Below are 20,842 nucleotides of genomic sequence, written 5' to 3'. Positions count from 1 at the left end.
TAACCAATTCACTTTACGTCAGCAACTGGCTCATATTACACAGAAAAATTATCTTTTGCCACTACCTGCTGTCTAACATATGTAATTTCAAAAATAAAGCCAGTAACTCTTAACAGATACACTTTAATTTAGGACAGCATGAACATGGAATGATACACAAACACAGTGAAGCGTCGGAGTGCTGATGGTGTCACACCATCAGTGCTCATGGAACGTCTCTCATCCAATCAGATTTGAGGACCGGAACTAACTGTGGTATATTAAGAAATATTCAAGAGTGTGCACTATTTGTAGGTCACGAATCAAATACAAATATCTGAGGTTTGAAAATCTTAACTCCTTAGCATGAAAGGTCAGATCTCCTTGCTTCCATTGAATAACACAAGATTTATACGTTTTGGGAAAATATATAAAAAAAAATACAAAATACAAAACAGAAGCATTTTTCATGAGAGGTGGCAGACATTTGGGTTCCATTGTATATTGTGTAAAAATATCTATAATATATTTGGCCACCATTGGAGGAACACTAATCCATTCCAGCCCTTAAAAGTATTTGGTGAACCATACCACCACCAGATCTGTCACTTCTCCATCTGTCCGGTGAACAGCAGTTGAAAGCATTCAGAGAACAAGCTAAATTAAAATCTGTCTCTCAGCACAATTTGAATATGTCATTCCCTTTCTCTCCTTCGCTCTCTTTCACTCTCTTTGTTTACACTTGACAAGCATCCTGTACTGGCAGCTTTGTCCATCAAATCACACCTGCTTCTCCTGATTGTTTGCTCAACTTCCTGTCCAGAGCTTTGTAGATAAATGTCAGTGTTGTACTCTAGCTGCCTTTACATCTTTACCTTTTCCCATACTTTTTGGTCCTTCTGGATAAAAAAACTGCATTAAAAATTGCATTCACAAACAAGGAGCAAAGTATTCATTCATGTATGTCTTTATTTTCCTTTACAACGAAATAAATTATCATATTAATTATCCATTACATTGCAGTAAGGTGTAGCAGCATATTTACTTTCTCAGAAGATTGAACTATTTCTGTGCCAGCAAACAAATTCTATCATGCAGTCATTCAGAGCATACTGCTTTGCTCACTCACAATATGGTACAATATTTCAGTACAGCCTAAAACAAACTTAAAATAGATGCCTTAATGTGCTGGTTGGGGTCTCAGTAAGAGGGCATTAAAATATTTTATATATTACCAAATGTCTTCTAGTTGTGCTTAATGATGGTCTCTGTGTTCAGTCTGGCACAAAACTAATTTCTGAGAGCTCTGACAATAACGTTTAAAAAAATAAGAAATAAGGCACTTGAAAATAATATAGCCTATACAGGTATGAAACACTAAATACTCTTTAATAGACACAAATGCCCAATCAATGAACAATATCCAGCTTTACACATAATAATAAATTAATTAATCATTTTGAGCATTGTTTTTGAACAAAATTTTGTTACTAATCATCAGGTATGTGCAAACATAATTTCTACACAATACCATTGACAACCATCAATGTAACCGTTCTTCTGTTCATAATTTAATGGTTGCAATTTACAGAAAACCCCTCTAAACACACATGCAATGAATGAAGTTCATGACTGACTTGCTGATGTTACACAAAACAAACAGCCATTTAACTTTTTTCTATTTGATCATGCTCTAGTTACATTTGCTCTTGGCAATTTCTGATTCTAAACAAATAAACAAAAAGTAGACACATTTTCAGAAATTTTCATGGAAAACTTTTCCAAGGTCATTATACAATCTCCCTGGTCAGGAGGCGACGCCCCTGCAGGTAACTTAAATTGTGCTTCATGTGGTAACATCTAACTTAATGGATCAAGACATATTACTTAACATCACTAAATAAATCTAAATACATTAGGTTACACCAATAAAAGTCATATTAAGGGTTAGTTTAGGATGACATTGTTTCTTAAGGAAACAATCTACTCTTACCCACGATAAGTGGGTACACGTTTTACTAAACCAATTTTTTTTTGCATAACATTACATATATACATAGAGAGAGAGAGAGAGAGAGAGAGAGAGAGATACACAAACAGACAACAATATTTATACAGCAAAATGTACACAATAGCTCCTTAAATTCTAAAATGTTTGACAAACTGGCAAAGAAATTCCTCTTAATACAATTACCTAGGTGGTCACACATGAGTTCACATGTTGGGGGAATATCTCCTTAATAAATATGACAAGCTTGCCACCATGGATCTCCTCTGATCTCCAAGAGGTTTCTACAGCATGTGACAAAGGCTTCAGACAGCAAGGGGCTGCGTGAGTTCCTCTCCCTGTCAGCTTGCCTTGACAGCTGCCATTTTCATTGGCCCAGAATCGCTCCCACCGCCTGCACAAGCACGCTCTGCATTTGTTATTTTTTCCACCTCATCCTTCACAGGAGTGCAGGATAGATATTACAACAGCCAGAAAAACAGCAGTGTCACTTTAGATTAGAGCAAACTAGAGTTTCTGAAAGCCACATCTAACTTTATGACATGCTTGAGATGGAACATTTTGTCTTTGTGCATTTTGGGACCTCTCAGTCTGCTTACAGAGAAGGGTTTCTTTATATATATATATATATATATATATATATATATGTATATATATATATATATATATATATTAGCAGATTAAAAAAAAACTTTTAGTTTTTTTTAGTTAGGTTTTTATTTAGCACACCAAGCCAAATTAAAGTCACCCAAAAAAAAAACAATGTAAAAAAATAAATAATAATGTGTCATAATTTACTCACCCCCATGTTGTTCCAAACCCATTTGATTTTCTTTCTTCCATGGAACACAGAAAAAAAATATTTAGTAGAATGTCAGGGGACTGACATTCTCAGTCCCCTTTTGCTTTCATTGCATCTTTTCACAATAATACTGAATGAAAACAAGCTGTCAGTCCCTAACATTCTGCCTTACATTTCATTTTGTGTTCCACAGAAGAAGAAAAGTAATACGGGTTCCAAACGATAGCAGAATTTTAATATTTGGGTGAATTATCCCTTTAAGTGTGATACCAAACCAGAGTGAGCAACACATCACCTGCCATTATGGCTCGTTGTGAGGATCTTTCATTCTCTCATTCATTGGAGAGAGCTGTCTGTCATGTGAGTGCATATCACAGACGATTATATCAGTCATTTCAGCCAAGCATAACACAAATGGCCAAAACAAGTAAGAGGCAGTGGTGGCTACAATGGTCACTGTTCTACCACATCAATCTCTCTAGTGTCTGGACCTACACCCAGCACTGCAAATCTTCCAGACAGATGGGCATGCACACCTGTCTGTGTTCCCTTTTTTGAGTTTCCAGTGAGATACTGGATAAATTTGTATGCATAAACAACATTTTATTGTGCTCCATTTATACACCAGATATGCACCAAAAAAGCTATTGTTGCCTTGCCAGGTGTACATGCACTGTTGAATCATAGCTGAGGGAATTAATGCACTGCAAAGCATTACTGCATTTAAAAACGTTTGTTTTGTCTTAAAGCACAAACAATTTGTGCACATAATTGTATGTTGCTTTAGTACAAAACAAACAAATATTTAATGGTAACACTTTACAATAAGGTTCCATTTGTTAACATTAGTTATGCATTTATTATCCTGAACAAATAAAAAACAATACATTGTTTACAGCATTTATTAATCTTTGTAAATGTTAGTTAATAAAAATACAATTGTTTATTGTTAGTTCATGTTAGTTCATATTGTATTAACTAATATTGTAATATACAACTTTTAATTTGAAAAATATATGACTATATTGAAATGAACATTAACTAAGATTAAAATATGCTGTAAAAGTATTGTTCATTGTCGATTCATGTTAACTAATGTTGTTAACTAATGTTATCAATAGGACCCTTATTGTAAAGTGTTACTGTTAATGTACTGCAATTAATGTCAATATAAAGTTAATAAAAGTAGCAAAGTAGCAAAAATGTCTGCCTTTATTTTCAGACTGTCATAATAAAAGTGTTTGTTTGCTGTTGGAAAAAGCTGTTTTGTGGCTTTAAAATTAATATATTAATATTTGAATACAGTGATATGTAAATTGTGAAACTAAATAAATGAACAACAGCCTAATGCAATTCCCAACTCCTATAAAAAATGTTATTGATTTTGTACCAACATAATAGCTACAATGAGCATACGCATTTGTACATGTAGGCATTTTATCAGACAGAAACAAATTATTTGTCTACCAAACATGATCATTTGCTTGATGATCATTTTTCCACTGTGCCTCTAAAGATAATCTCAGACCTTCAAGTTTAAATACAAAGTGGGATGACAAATGGCCAGGATATAATTGCTTTCTGATTTCTGGTCTCACAAAGAGCCAAGAAACAAACCCAGAATAGTCAAGCATCCATGTTCCAAAGCAAACAGTAAAGGACTACGTAGCTATTGAGCAATGTCTTCCTGAATGCCTCCCTTTTAACTACCCACTTAGAAAAGGAGTCTTCCTATGAAGTCACTAATCATCCATTAAACCTCTTTGGCATTAATAGACATTGTGGATGTGTGCTCCAGAGCACCTTAACAAGATTAAATGTGAGCACTTATGATACCAGTAAACTCTGGCCAATCTTAGCAATATTTCACTGGACATTGAGCTGCACAACCACAGCCTCAACCCATATTAGACTAATTTAAAGCACCACACTCTCTTCCGTTTTCTCGTGGATGGTGAGAAATGGACTTCACGCTTCAGGAGAACTTTGATAAAGCTTGGGACCAATAACTGACAAACACGGCAGTTGGTTACAGCTCATACAGAGTGTGGTAGGCCTGTGTCTCATTGTAAGCAGGATTCTTGATGTGAGATTAGACTTATTCCTTGAGGCCAAATTCATGGGAACAATTAGAGTATGGGAGGACGAGCCTGCCATTGATTCTAGCTGGTTTCCTGGTTACGTGTTGTATACTCTGGGCTAAGTGTTGTCTGTTTTTTCACAGGAATTCTCCGAGCACAATGACACAAAGAGTGAATCAAGAGAAGTCAGAGATGCACTATTTGAAAGAGAAACAAATAATTGCACCCTTTTAGGAATAGATCTGTTGTTTTTTTGGCTCCAGAAATACAGGGTTAAACACTTTTTGAAAAATGCATTTTGTCTTTCACTCATTTATGCTGTTATTTTGAGGTTCTACTGCCATGCAGTTTTCAATTATAGCATTGTAACCACCACAGATATTGAAAGGGATCCATTTAAAAAAAAGGAAATGCCAGTGAACACATTTGGTTACACAATCTATGCAATACAAATGACTGACAAACACTCAATGAGCACTTTATTAGAAACACCTGTACATCTACTTAATCATACGATTAACTAATCAACCGTAGGGCAGCAGTGCAATGCATTAAAACATGAAGATACAGGTCAGGAGCTCCAGTTAATGTTCACATCAACCATCACAATGGGGAAAAAAATGTAAATAAGTGATAGTGGCATGTTTGTTGGTGCCAGAGCGGCTGGTTCGAGTATTTCTGTAACTGCTGAAATCCTGGAATTTTCATGACACAGTCACAACAGTCTAGAGTTTACTTAGAATGGTGCCAAAAACAAAAAACATCCAGTGAGCTTCAGACAGATGGGCTACAACACCAGAAGACCATGTCTGGCACTTTATTATGACCAGTGTTCCTAATAAATTGCTCAGTTTATGTCAATAACCTGTAATACACTTCTCTCATCTCATTCCAAACACTGATGTTTTCTTTCTTCTGTGGCACATAACAGTGATGTTCCTATTAAAATAATGGTTAGGTTTAGGTTTGGGGTTTGGTTTAGGGGTTAAAATTAGGCGTAGTGGGCTAAGCGCATACCTTGTAATCAGAAGGTTGCTGGTTCAAACCCCACAGCCACCACCATTGTGTCCTTGAGCAAGGCACTTAACTCCAGGTTGCTCCGGGGGGATTGTCCCTGTAATAAGTGCACTGTAAGTCGCTTTGGATAAAAGCGTCTGCCAAATGCATAAATGTAAATGTAACATTGTTTGTTAGTTTGTTTATTTTTCTCTATAGGAGTAAAGTCATAAACATTTTTAAGAGCCAACTCGATTTCCTATAATTTTTGAAATCTTGTACTTTTATTAAGATTTGTCATGCAATCTATTTGGTTATATTCTTTGCACATACAGTACACTAGAATTGTTGCTCAAAAGACCACACAATTGCGATTGGGCAATTGTGTGGTCATTGCTTTGCTTTTCACATGCCCTTTGCATGTCCTCTACTCATTGTTATTTTGGCAGTTTAAACTTTGATGAGCTTTTTTCCTGAGTGCCATTACATACTCCCAATGCTGGGAATTAGAAATATAGAGGAAACACACAGAACAGGTACAGAACACTTCCTCTGTGCCATAAAACTCCCTCAAAAACACTGCTTATCTGGGGGCCAGCCTGCTGAATCCCAGTGTTCCATGGGTTTGCTGTCTGTCTTTGATTCGCTCTGCCACAGTTTACTCAGGTCAACAGGGTTTCAGAGGCAACTGGCTGTGCTGACAGCTTCTCCTAAAGGCATTCACCATCAACTTACCATCTCTCCCCTCACCTGCAACATCAAATGCACACCTTTCCAAAAAAAAAAGAAACCCTGAAACAACAGCATCAAATGTCAATACCCCTGATGGTGCTGCTGCTATCATGGCAGAGTTTAATTTATGGAGAATGACAGCTGAATTCAACGTTTATTTAGCTCTCAGGAAAATAGAAAAATCACATGACAAATACAACCAAAACAAAACTTAAAAAAACCCACATGCTTCTTTAATGAACTAACATGATTTTACAGCCATGCTAATAAAGTAACAAGAAACTTCAGAAGACGAGAAATTAACGTGCAGACTTTAGTAGATGTTGAACTGCTTATTATACCCAACCTGGTCTCATACAAAACCTAAATTTCAGCAAAATAATTTTTCAGTATCTCGTTGTATGTACCGCAGCAATTTCTAAATGAACCAGTCACTAAAACAACAGTTACTTTTATTCCCTTTAACACAAATCACAAGTAAAATGACAGATTATCGGTTCATAAACTCATATTTACTTTTCATCTGTTCCTCACACAATGCTTTCTTTTGTCTAAACACTTTTACTTCAGAAATTGACTTTTTAACATTTGCAATACATAACCAACTATCTTTACAAGCTTTTTCAAGCATGTACAAATTGCGCAGTAGCTCAACTGATAGAGTGTTGCAGTGTCAAAAGTGTCACGGAAGCACTACAAAATGACATGGTTGCTTCAGCAATTGCTTTTGTCAAGTCACATTTGCTTTTTATGACACTATCAGTAAGTTTAGGTTTAAGGTTTAAGGGTATGGAGTAGGTTTTGTTGATTTATAGCTCGACAGAGCATTAAGCAAAATCTTATATGTTTAGAATAAAATGTATCTCGCTTTTTGTGGCAATCTCTGGATATTTAAACTCAGAAATGCTGATATGAGTAAATATTTAGCAAAAATCTCTCCTCAGTCACTTAATTTTTGATATGATCAGGGTAGGGCTGGGCAACAAAACCTTATCGATATTTAAAAATAAAATAAAAACTCACTACATAGCCCTGCTGTCATATAAACCAGTAATGAGGCTAAGAAACCAGTAGCTATCACCTAGCTATCAGGCTAATATGATAAAGTTGTTTACCAAACAAGACAGCACTGGCAATGCAAGACAGCTATCGATTGAACACAACAGCAACTCTGACATGAACAATATTGTTGTTTATTTATGTACTATTTAGCTAAACATTTGATTTATGATCCATAGCACTGTAACATCCACTAATTTTTTGACACAGGCAATAAAGTATTCCTTCTTCTTGTGATTTGCTTTTGGCAGTTCAGCCTGTTTGAGCAAGCAGCATTCCAGGAGTGCTGATATTTCATTCAACAGAACTGGGATGCATCACTGTTTATATCACATCTCTTGCCTTTGTTCGCTACATTACAATCAGGCTGCCAGTCTGTGTTTTGCTCAGTGAAAAGACAAAAAAACATATTATGTCTAAAACATATAAAAACATTTCTTTATAGAGCTTGCATATAAATGTAATTGCACACAAACAAGAGTGCTGTTGTACTGAATATAAGCAGGCTGTGATCCAACCATAGGAATGAGACAGCAAGCCAATAATCACAGGTAATCACAGCCTGATACTGACATTCAGTACGAAACCACTCACTCTTGTGATTTAGTTTAAACGTATCACTTTATTATCCCATCCCTGGGTGGAGTGAATCATGAAAGGCCTGCTTATGAGAGAATCTGAAGAACTGCTGGGGCCAGGCCTAGTACTTTATTGGGGGTGGGGGGTGGGTATTGAACATATGCCCTGGGGCCGCCCAAAACCTGGAACATTAAAACTTGCCATGGTGGCTAAGCTCAGCCATGAACCCTGTCTGGCAGCTTGGCTGTGAGGGAGGATGTGAAGCCTGGATGACTGGGCCTGCAGTCAGAGCCAAGGCTGGACAGGTACAGGCGATTACATACAGCCTCCAAATCTCCAGAATTCTGGAGTGGAGAGAGGAAGACCTGAACATTAAGGCGCACATACATTTAGAGGTACACTGTAAACCCAAACAGTACTACTAACATAAACTTTATCGGTGTAGCAATCAAAACCAGTTATTTAGTTGACCCAACAATACATTTCTACATTTTCTTAACAAGTAACAATGTTTTAATTTTATTTGAGTCTATGTTGAGTAAACATTGCTTGATAAACGATGTCAGAGCTGTAGCCTAGTGGGCTGTGCTCATGACATGTTGTGCTAATGCATTGTGGGCGTCCTGAGTTCAAATCTGAGCTTATGAGGTCATTTCCTGATTCCATTTCCACTCTTCTCCCCTGTCATTTCCTGTCCCCTGTCATTTCCTGTCTCCTCTCAACTAACTCTGTAATTAAAACCCGATAAAATAGCTGAAAAATAATTGTATGTAAATTACAGTATTCTTAATTTATCGGGTTTACACTATACACTAGGGAAGACTAAATTCTGATTTTCAAAATTCATGTGACTTTCTTCTAGACATTTAACACACAATCATAACTGCCATAATCCAGCATTTCAGTTCTTTATAATACCAGAGATCCGAGGAACTACACAATAGATGCTCTGGATGCCAAACCAACATTTTCCCCCTTTTAACATGCATCAAATTTCTCTTCCACTTCTCATCAGAATAAAAAGAACACAAAAGCTGAACGGTCTAAACATGCCGAGAATGGGAGGGGAAGTGAAAGATGAGTCCCCACTATCAGTTTTTCTTTTTCAAATTCCAAACACTGATGTTTTCTTTCTTCTGTGGCACATAACAGTGATGTTCCTATTAATATAATGGTTAGGTTTAGGTTTGGGGTTTGGTTTAGGGGTTAAAATTAAGAAAATAATTATAACATTGTTTGTTAGTTTGTTTATTTTGCTCTATAGGAGTAAAGTCATAAAAATAATTTAAGAGCCAACTCGTTTTCTTATAATTTGTGCAATCTTGTACTTTTATTAAGATTTGTCATGCAATCGGGTTGGTTATATTCTTTGCACATACACACACATAGAATTTTTGCACAACCAACGATTGGGCAATTGTGTGGTCATTGCTTTGTTTTTCACATGCCCTTTGCATGTCCTCTACTCATTGTTATTTTGGCAGTTTAAACTTTGATGAGCTTTTTTTTCCTCAGTGCCATTACATACTCCCAAATTTTTTTACATTTTTCTTCTTGCCCAAATCTTTTCTCCAGCATTCACTAACTCACTCTTGATTGTGCAGTGGGAATTGCAGAAGGACACCAGTGCACTTGTCTGAGGCAATGAAGCTTCCCCCCAACCCCCACATACACCCCCCCACCCCACCCTGCACATCCCTCGCTGTGTTTTTGGCAGGCGCAACTGACCATCATGAGCCGTGGTGCCAATTTTAGTGAAAACTGGCACATATGGCAGCTGAAGTGCCATATGCCATAACAGAATATTTTTGGCGGTTTCCTCCATTTGTATGATCACTGGATACGATATAAAATGGCTCATTATTAATTGTTCCATTTACCATTTTGTACACCTTTAAAAGAACCGCTTTATGCAAGTGCAGCTCATTTCATATAAACAAGAGTATTTGATCTAGGAAGAGATTTAAGGGGGATGGATTCGAGATTTGTAATTATATCTGTAAGTTATTAATACTTTTGTAAGCATTGTAAAGGCACATGCATGTTTGGATTTCTGTGTTTGTGCATTATTTAGAGGAGAGAAAGGTAAAGAGAGGGAGAGAGAGCTCAAAGACAGTTTTCCTCTGCTCTAAACCCTAACATATCAGGGCAGCTGTTCATCTTCCTCTTTACAGGGCTTAGACTCCTTCCTTTTCCTCTTCTGCCCTCCATTGGAAACGTCAAGATAAGTTGTCAGTACAATGCTCTATCTATCTATCTATCTATCTATCTATCTATCTATCTATCTATCTATCTATCTATCTATCTATCTATCTATCTATCTATCTATCTATCTATCTATCTATCTGATTTAACTTTTTTTGTTTCCTTGCTTTTACCTTTAAGTTAAACCATATATCTATAGATAATTATAGATAACCTAAATGCATCAAAATGTAGTTAAAAGTTTCACAGACACTGAGTGCTGGAGAAATGAACAGTCTATGATGAGCTTTGTAGAAATCGGTGTCCTTTCGCCAATATAATAATGCCACACCAAGTGTAAACATTAATCAAAACACTGTTATATATATGCCTTGTTTCTCCATCAGCCTAGTGCTGACCCCTAATGTTTATTATGATATGCAGTATATTTTGTCATCCTTAATCTCTTGAAAGAAAATCAGTGCATATATAAAATAAAACTCTGGTCATTTTATTTGTGACCCGAGTTACATCTGTTTGGAGAATGTTAATGTTTCTCCTGCTCTTCGCTTATAATAAAATGGTATCATTTTTCTTAAGCACACAGCATGTCTGATTGTCCACAATAGAGTTGTTCTTAATCCCTTAAAACAGCTTACAATTCAAGACCACAATCTTTCCTTTCTCCTTCTAAAAGACGGGATTATTTTCTTACAAACAGATAATAAAGAGTTTTAATACAAAAGAATATCTTAAACTCTTGCAAGTCCCTGGTAATATTAAAAAAAAGGATTTGCGTCAAAACCTCATGTTGCACTGGCAGTTGACATCAGCATACAACAATTAGCCTTAGTAATTGTATGCCATAGAGAATTTTGGCTGCTGCTCTGTGTTTCACTTTAGACCGAGTTTGCCCCAGTAAAGCACTAGTACTAACAGGGGCTATATGCTTTAGGTCAATAAAAAAAAGGAGTAGAGATTAATTCTGTCTGCCGCAAAGCCTCTGCCAACCACTATGAACCTGCAGTTCATGAGCTAAGCAGATGGCTACTGATTGAGCAAGCATTCAGAACACTGTATGGGAAAAAGAGTTCATATGCTTGACTGGGCAAGTGTTTGGAGCAAGAAGACATTTACAATTAATAGTGTACATTTATATATATTTATTTATTTTTATTGTGAATGACTTGAGAATAGGGGGAAAAATAGCTAAAATAATAAGAAGTAAAGAGTGAGAAAAGTTACATTATTTGAAATGCATAAATTCCACTTAATATTTTATTGTTATCTATAAAGGCTCTATTTGGAAAATACATATTTTGTATGCTCAAAGTTTTGTGTGAATATGATTATTTGTGCATTTCTAAAATATAACAAGTTATTTCCAGTTAAGGCAGTGTTGAGAGCTAATTTATAATTAACCATGTAGGTCTTTTAATTTGTGAGTTTTATTATTTCACTTCAGTCTTCTCTTTATCAAAGTGAGGAGATAAAAGACAACTTAATATTAAAAAAAAATCATTTGTTGTGTATAACTGTATGTGCTATGGGGCAGACATTCTTGAAATAACTTGAAAGAGAAGAATACTTGTTGAACTGTCTGTCTAAATAGTGGCCCTGGAAACTGGAGAGACCTTTTCAATCATAGAAACAATGTTTAATGATAATATTGTTGATACAATATCAATGTCTTTGATACTTGAACTGCATCAAAAACAAAAAAAGATGGTATTGGCCTAAAAAATGACTACATATACAAATCTTTTCACAGAGCTGATGCAGGGAGTGTTTTTATTTAGGCTAGCTTTGTAATTTTGCCCATATATTCACTTAAGATTTATTTCAGACAGTATATTTTGCATTTTATTAAAAATGTGTTTTTGAATGAGTCTGATTGTAGGTAATAAATAAACTGAAACAACTTTTTGGGTGAAACAACAAAGTTATTCTCCTGATATATGCAACTACAGGAGTTGATGATGATGTCATGATTTTCCCTTTTCAATGTGACCCACAGTCGCCACGTGTGCTCATGGAACCATTACAGCTCAATTTCATTTAAGATCTTAAAACAATTCCTATGCATTATCTAAATTTCATAGGTTTGTGGAAAAAATCTTGATTTTACCATACACTTGACTAGACGATTTATAAGCAACCCGATTCCATCTACAAAACGCAACCTTATTTGTATTACTTTTTAATATTTTAATTAATTTGCAAAAACCTCCGAAATTATGTTTTAATTAAACGGCGGTGTGACGTTTAAATCGAGATAAAAGAGAGTGGCATTGCATTAGCGATTCAAAGAATACAAATCTAAAGAAGGATTAATGAAAGCCAGCAGCTATAGGCTAAATCTCTCTGATCGACCATGACAGATTATTAATTCTCAAGATTAAGGTTATGAGTTTGCACGCCGCTGGACACTGTCAAAAGTCATGGACCTACTACTCCGGCGTCCCAGTGAACCTGGCGACTGTCATAAAACGGTTGAAAAGTTTTGGTGATTTATTTAGCGGCTCTTCCGTATTGGCGCAACATGTTGAAAGAAACTCTGGTGTGTGTGCACTTGCCTGGTTGAATAACTACTCGCTGCAGATGTTAATACAGACACCATGAATCCAGCCGTGCTGCGGGTCAGGTTGAGCACGCCGAGCTCTCGCGCTTATCTCTCTTCGGGATGGAGATCCACAGCAGGTGTGCACGCGACAAGCCAGCCGCGCGATCTCGCCGTTTCTCAAGCAGCCGAGAAACACACTGTACATGCCGATAAGTATCAATACAGCGAAGTGATGATTATCAATAGACTAACCAGCACTGTGAAAAATTACTAAGATTATAATAAAAATACATAATTTAGAGGGTGATCACGTTGCAAGTGGCGATGCATAGACTACGTCCATAAGTCCACATGAAGACAGCAATCCGTCCTTGATATTTTATTAAAGCTGTCGGACAAAGAAACTCAATGTGAGTTTGTACATGGAGAAACTTTGTTACAGCCATCAACTTTAAGTCCGTATTCCAAATCAGCAGGCCTGGTTAAACAGTCAAGAGCATTTTATCAAGAGGCTTTTGCTTGACAATTAAAGCTACCTTTACATTTTTTAACAAAAAATATTTTTGCATGACAATTAAGTAATCTTAAAAAAACAACATAATCATTAACATAATCATCATCATCACCATCATCAATTGAACATTAGGTTATTAGCGCATTAAATGCATAAAAATTAAATTAAGGTTTTTCTTCTTGGATGAAAAGATAACCGAATAATATTGTATTCTGTCAAAATTGCAGATGTTTTGTGTTTCAGTATAGACACTATGCAAGTAAATCGCATCTACTAACTGTCGGCGACCGAAGAGTTAAAGGGAGGAGACGAAGCGTGTCACGCCTCATTGGGCAGATTATGTGCAGCAAACAAAAAGTGTGTTTCTGGGTGCCACTCAGTCAGTGTATCGGTCCCATCTGCACGCCTCTATACCCTCGCGAATCATAAGACGGTCGGTAACACTGTCACTTTCAACAGACGGGGAAATGTACTGACTGCACGCACATAACTGGAGACACTGAACACATACTTGAAGATATATTGACAACAATTTCAAACCCTTGTGGATTATTTTACCTTTCTGCCATGGTGAGTAAGCTCAATTTTGCAATCTAAACAGCCGGTAGCAATTGATTCATGGGGCTATGCAGCGCGCAAACAGCATCCTTGCAGCGATGTAAACCTCGTATGGCAGATGAGAGCGCGCTGATTTATAAAGCTATACGTTCAGTCATTGGCTCAGGGAAACGGGTTCAACGTTATTACACTCCCATAAAGTTGGAATAACAACAAAACCGTGGGTAACAAACCGCAATAAATTTTAGCTTGAAACAGGAGGTCAGTGGGTTCGTCTCCTCTATTTTAGAAATGCGCATATATTCGTGGCTCCATTATACTATTTAGTTAAAATGCATATTCATTGGATCCTTTGTGTGATTCTCAGTAGTGAGAGTGTGACCTCACAGCTACAAAAGGAGAAGAACGTGAGGGGAAGTGCAAAATTCACACTAAGGCTTTTTATGGATGAAGGGAACTCTGAGCATCTGTGTCCCGATAATAAGGATCCAGACGTGTCTGATTAAAATAGCATCTTCATCACAAATAAATTAGGATTTTGCAGAGTAGAAGTAGGCTACGTTTTTCCCCTCATCATCATGCGTATATGATGTATATATTTGAATGTTATGCGCGCCAGTCGATTAAGTTTGGAGATAAATGCGAAATAAAATAAGTATGAAACAGGTTCATAATCTGCTTTGTTTACAACAGAAGCCAGAAAATAATAATAATACTAGCCTATTTGTACATTTCTCAGATAGCACATCTCTGATGTGCCTTTTGTAGATTTTTCCATCTGGAAAGCATCTCAATCTGATTTACATCTGCTAAACAAAAAGATCACAATTACCAACATTCTAAATTATAAACGTCTCAACGATCTGCTGAATGCCTTGTTGGCATCAGAGAGGTACCGTCTTAGACTTATAGAAGATGAGCAAACAACCTAAAATATATGTCTTCCAGATGCAAAAACAGACATCAAATTAGAGGTTAAGATGTTTACAAAAGTGTCGGCAAAAATAGTTAGGATGCTCAGTAAAACAATGTAGTTAACACTTTCGAGCTCACTTTAGATCTGTTAAACCTCCGGCTTTAGTTACAATTTTCCTCAATGTTGTCTTTAAATACAAAGTATGTATGTGGATTTTTATCCTTTGACCTCATCAAAAAGCTGAAGAATCACTGAAAAAAATAAATATTAAGAATTAAAAATCAGTTGATTTCAATCAAGAGAGCGACACTATTACAGTATTATTACAGTCTGTTAAAATGACAATAAAACAGGCATGGACAAAAATGGCAAGTAAATAATCAATGTTTTGCATTTCATTAATATAGGACCGCGTTTACCCGACATTTTTGTAAAATGTTGCTAAAAACGTATTTATCAAGTTGCACTAATAGGCCAAACTGCAATTCACGCGCAACAAGATAAGAGAGATTCGCATAATATGTTTTTAACATTAGGGGTTTGTGGAAGAAAAAAATTATTAACTGCGCGTGCTGCCTTAATTAAAGTCTCAGAAGGAAAGTGGTGGATTATGGTAATGAGGAGACATACGTTCCTTCTTGTAGAATGGAGCTAAAGGTTAGTTGACATGAAATCAGTGACTTTGACAGTGCTCTTGAAATCCATTCGATATGCTCCACGATTGTAAATAGACCGAAGGGATGCATAAGGCCAGATTTTCACCCTTGCCAACGCCATATAAAATCTGTTTTTTATTCTTCGCTTTCAAAAGCACAAAAGAAATATATAACAGAGTTATTAGCTACTGAATTACTGTCACGGTCACGCATGCGGTTCGAATCAATTCACTGTGTAAGAAATAGTTCCTCTTCTTCCATTGAATGTTTTTGCCTTTGCTTTTACAAAATTATTGAAACGGTCTCTTCTGTGACATGTTTAAATATAGATTGTAGCCTAAGTAACAAACCTAAAAGTCAATATTATAATAGAAAATTAAATAAGTCAAGACACAGGCTTTAATGTATAAGTCTTTGTTAATACTAAATGCACTATGCACTGTAAAAGAATATATATATAATGCATATTTACAAATGAGCCAATTCTCTCTCATCTTGTTACGCGTGAATTGCAGTGTAGCCTTGATAAATACGTTTTTAGCAACATTTTACAAAAATGTCGGGGAAACGGTCCTATATTACTGATATGCAAAACATTGATTATTTACGTGGCAGTTTTGCCCATTCCTGTTTTCATTGTCATTTTAATAGACTGTAATAATACAGTAATAGTGCTGCACTATTGCTGATTTTTAATTATTGTTATTATTTTTGTTTTGTTTTTGTGACATAAATATCACAGAAATGTGACTTCAACTATGTGCATGATTATTGACTCATTATTTCACAAACATTTTTTTTATTTTAATTTTTTTATGTCTTTCAGCAGATGATGGAGGAACCCAGTTCTCATAAACTGGCTTGGGATGGCGACGCAAAGGCGATGCAGCAGTGTTTAACGGACATATTTACCAGCGTCTACACCACATGTGACATTCCGGAAAATGCCATTTTTGGCCCATGCGTTTTGAGCCACACTTCACTATATGACAGCATCGCCTTTATTGCTCTGAAGTCCACAGACAAGCGAACTGCACCTTACATTTTCAGGGTATGATCGCCATTTGTGTTTAATATTATTATTATTATGTGCCTATTATTTCTGCAGTTGTAAGAAGACAATCATTTGAAATGTTATTAGCTCAGGAAGTATGCCTTATAAGTTTTATTAACTGTCGCTAGCCTACATTCAACGCTACTGAAATATTTAGCTATTTCGTAGCTTTTATTTATGTATACATAGGCCTATTGAGGAAAAGGTGGCTTATATGGACACATTTTCTTCATGTTCTGACAACCACACGTGTGTGTTTCGACAGTGACGTTTCAGCTAAAATGCTTGAAGTAGATAGACAAGACACCATGGTCACCTGATGTTCTAACCACTTTACTGGTGCTGGATACAGGTGGACACATCAGCAGCCAACAGCTCCTCAGAAGGCCTGATGTGGCTGAGGTTGGTCCAGTCGGCAAGTGACAGGGATGAGCAGAACTTAGAGGCCTATGTGAAGAATGGCCAGCTTTTCTACAGATCACTGAGAAGAATAGAGAAGGATGAAGAGCTTCTGGTGTGGTATGGCAAAGACCTTATTGAGCTGCTGCTTCTGAGCTCAGGCAGAAGCCAAGTCAAAAGTAAAGGTACAGTTTGAAGAGGATCAATATGCTATTTGCCAATCATAGTTTTTATGTCAAAAATATCTGTGATTAAACAGGTTAAATCTATGTAGTGTTGATGACTGTTTGCTTAAAGTATTTAATTGATATATATATTTAAATTAATTTCCGTGCTTATAAAATGAAACATTTGAAAACTTTTGAATTGTTTTTTATCATTCATTTTATTTTATTTATCTACTATCATTATCGTGTGCCAGTTTGTGCACACTTCTGACATGTATCTCTTTTTTTTCCAATTTTTCTATTCTTTCAATTATCTGTTGCAGAGACATCACCCTTTTTGTGCCCAGACTGTAGCCAGCGTTTCCAGTTCGAGTTTCCTTTTATGGCTCATCTTAGATTCCGCTGCACAAAGAGACTACAAAGCATGGCCAGCCCAGAGGATGAGGCCAAGGATGCCAGTGACCAGGCTAGTCTGCCTCCTGCCAGGTCCAGTCCCAAGCTGCGCCGATCTGATGGCTTCTCAAGTTCACAGGATGGAAAACCATCCACAGACTTCCATAATCTTGCCAGGGATTTGGAGAATAATAGAACCAGTCCGCCAAGTGACAAAGAGGCTGAGATCCTCAGTGAAAACTCTGGAAAGCGCAAGTACTCTGACATGGGGGACAGCAGGAGTAGTGGATTATCTCAGCCTCTCAAATCCAAAGAGGAGTTGGCTACCTCGGCACAGCAGTACCGTGGAGCATACGGTCTGGAAGAGAGCAAACAGGCTTTCTCTCCTTCTGTTTCAGAGTCAACAGAAACCAAGAGAAGCGCCTTTACAGAGGTCAAGAAGTCACCTCAGAGCTTGAAACACAGCAGCAAAAATTCCAGCACAAACTCTGAGAACAAGGAAGTTGGCCGGCCCAGCAGCAACCCGACTGAAAAACACCTAAACATTAGACAGGTTCTTAGCGAGACTCAGCCCCCGCAGTCCCGAATGGTGACGTCGTCAATTGGCAGTGCATTCACTTCAGTGCCCCAGCAGGGCGGTGGAGGCTCGGAGAGAAAGAGTGCCTTTAGCCAGCCATCTCGTACCTTCTCACAGCTCTCACCTCTTGTCATGGCGCCCAAGATTCTTCCTGCAGTAGACTGCCATCCCGTAGTGGGTGACACCGTCTCTTCCAGTAGACTCTACCAGGCAGACCACCTTGCAGCGAAGCTCCATGGCTCAGAACTAGGTAGTAACTGCCCTGTGCCAGGTGGGATTGCAAAACAGAACCCTTTCCTGTATGCCACAGCCTTTTGGCCAAAGACCTCAGCCCCCATCCAGCTGCAGATGCCCTCTGCTCTTACACTTCTGCCACCTTCATTCACATCTCTTTGTCTACCTGCCCAGAACTGGTGTGCCAAGTGCAATGCATCCTTCCGTATGACCTCTGACCTAGTCTACCACATGCGGTCACACCACAAAAAGGAGTATTCGATGGAACCTCTTATTAAAAGAAGGAGAGAAGAAAAGTTAAAGTGTCCAATTTGTAATGAGTCTTTTAGGGAGCGGCACCACCTTTCCCGGCACATGACCTCTCACAACTGAGTTTTTGTGGATTTAATTGTTGTTCTTCCCTCCTTTCATTTTTCTGGCAAAAGGAGGTTCATTTTTTTTAATCAAGAGGGAATATGGCTACTAGAGGAGTAATGCCAACACTTTTGCTCTCACTTTCAAAAGACGTTGCTGTTTAAATGGTTTGATTTATTCAAATGTCATGTTTTTGTGTATGATAATGCATTTTGACATGAAAACATAAAGTCTATTTATTATATGAAGCACTTAGTATTTGAAAAAAGGGACAATAATAATGTAAGTGTACTTTGATATTTTGTATATATTCATGTATGATGTATATAAATGAATTTAAGATGCAGATACATTTCATTGAGATTTATTCAATGACATTTTATGTCTATATGCATTAGGATATTGAAAATATGATGTTGAAGTGTATTTAAGAGTGCATGTAAATTATAGTTATTGGTTTAAGATGCAGTCTATTCAAAAATGTAAATAATTGTTTTGTTTGAATACAAAGTGTGATATTTTGTGTCTGTGAGGAATAGATTCAGTGTTTCTTCCTTTTGCTGAAATTTACTATTTGATAGTTTATCTAATCATGTTGAATGCTTTGACAATAAAATAGCTTTATTTTTATCTGACTGTGTGATTAATTCTGCCTGACTAATTGATACGGTGTATGTTGAAGAGGTTTTCAAGAGTAGTCTTGCGTTTTAAAAAAGTACAGAGGGGTGCTTTTCTGTTGCTATAGTTCTTTCTGAACAAGAGCTAGACAAGCACTATTTTATAATTTCTCGTTCAAGCGCATGCACTTTAGGAAAGCCTACTACACTTTCCACATAGTACAATTACACGTAATCACCTTTAAATCAATTTTTATTGACAAAAAACATGTCTCGAATAAACGGGCCATATTAAATGGCAACGTTGTTGAAAAATAATGTGTGTAATTAGCGGAAGTTTAATAAATCTACGGTATTAGACAGGATCTTAAAATAGTAAATGCGCAATACATCATTCTTTACGTTTACTAAAATCCTAAAAGCTTATGTTTAGAACCCGACTATCAAAATATTGTCGGGAAATACCGTCTCTAAGCTAAACAAAACCAACTCGTTATTTGCTAATAATAATAATAATAATAATAATAATAACAACAACAACAATTCATTTTATTTATAACATTACAATAACATTTTACAAATTGTATAATATTTGATAAAATAATACAATAAAACAAATAGCATTTCCACCACGACATATCGTGCTCATTGGGGGAAAGAAGGTCTAATAAATTAGCTATAAATCTGAAAAAGCAAGACGCCTTCAGGAAACCCGATCTCTGCAATATATATATTTTTTTTATTCTCAGACTATAAATAGTATAATAATAATAATAATAATAGTAATAATTCTAATAATAATAATACACTGTAAATAAATTACTAAAAATAATTGAAATAAAACCTTAGTTGGGAGCTCTTTAATTTTAAATGACTCACTGTGTCACAATACGATACAGTTTTGTCAATTATTTCATTTACTCACAGTTTGTGTTATTGTCATCGCGTAAAGTGAACGCTTTAGGAAATCGACGATGGGTTATGGCTACTAATTGAATACGTCTTCAGTATAAAGTCCTATAAAAAGTTAAATAGAATACGGAAAATTGGACTGAATTGTTTTTTAGAAGAAGCCTGAATGTAGTGCCTAGATTAACTGTAATTTACGTTGGCCTACAAAAGAACACAAATGCCCTCTAATAATTAAAAAATTAATATTTAGTAATGTATTACTTATCTATAACACGTGCTACGGGTATGACAATAAAACACAAGCACTTACAACCTGAGCTCTGTCAGTTTATACCTGCCACAATCAGCTGTGATTTGCAACGATTGTTTTACCATAATAGACAATAAAAACACAATATGATTGTTTCCCCTGCTTTAAATTACATTCATATGTCTTTCTCAAGTATAAATTAATACTATAACTTATACCCTGGCGCTTAAAACCACTGAGCTGAGGGAGTTTCAAGAA

The 20,842-nt window shown here is 36.4% G+C and overlaps 1 protein-coding gene across 2 annotated transcripts; it reads left to right on the top strand.

The window, feature by feature from the left end:
- The first annotated feature begins 13,894 nt into the window (after positions 1–13,894).
- LOC127631092 (PR domain zinc finger protein 8-like) lies at positions 13,895–19,345 on the top strand. 2 transcript variants are annotated; one of them, XM_052109077.1, is made up of 4 exons: positions 13,895–14,067; positions 16,457–16,678; positions 17,034–17,265; positions 17,571–19,345. In XM_052109077.1, the coding sequence occupies exons 1-4, from the start codon at positions 14,065–14,067 to the stop codon at positions 18,821–18,823; spliced, it is 1,710 nt and encodes a 569-aa protein (XP_051965037.1). In that variant the 5' UTR covers positions 13,895–14,064; the 3' UTR covers positions 18,824–19,345. The 2 variants fall into 2 exon arrangements, with proteins under 2 accessions (XP_051965037.1, XP_051965030.1); XM_052109070.1 differs by having other exon boundaries at positions 16,454–16,678.
- The last annotated feature ends 1,497 nt before the right edge of the window (positions 19,346–20,842 follow it).

Source organism: Xyrauchen texanus, chromosome 3 (genome assembly GCF_025860055.1).
Source record: "Xyrauchen texanus isolate HMW12.3.18 chromosome 3, RBS_HiC_50CHRs, whole genome shotgun sequence".
Lineage (NCBI taxonomy): Eukaryota > Metazoa > Chordata > Actinopteri > Cypriniformes > Catostomidae > Xyrauchen > Xyrauchen texanus.
This window is presented reverse-complemented; position numbering and strand designations above follow the sequence as displayed.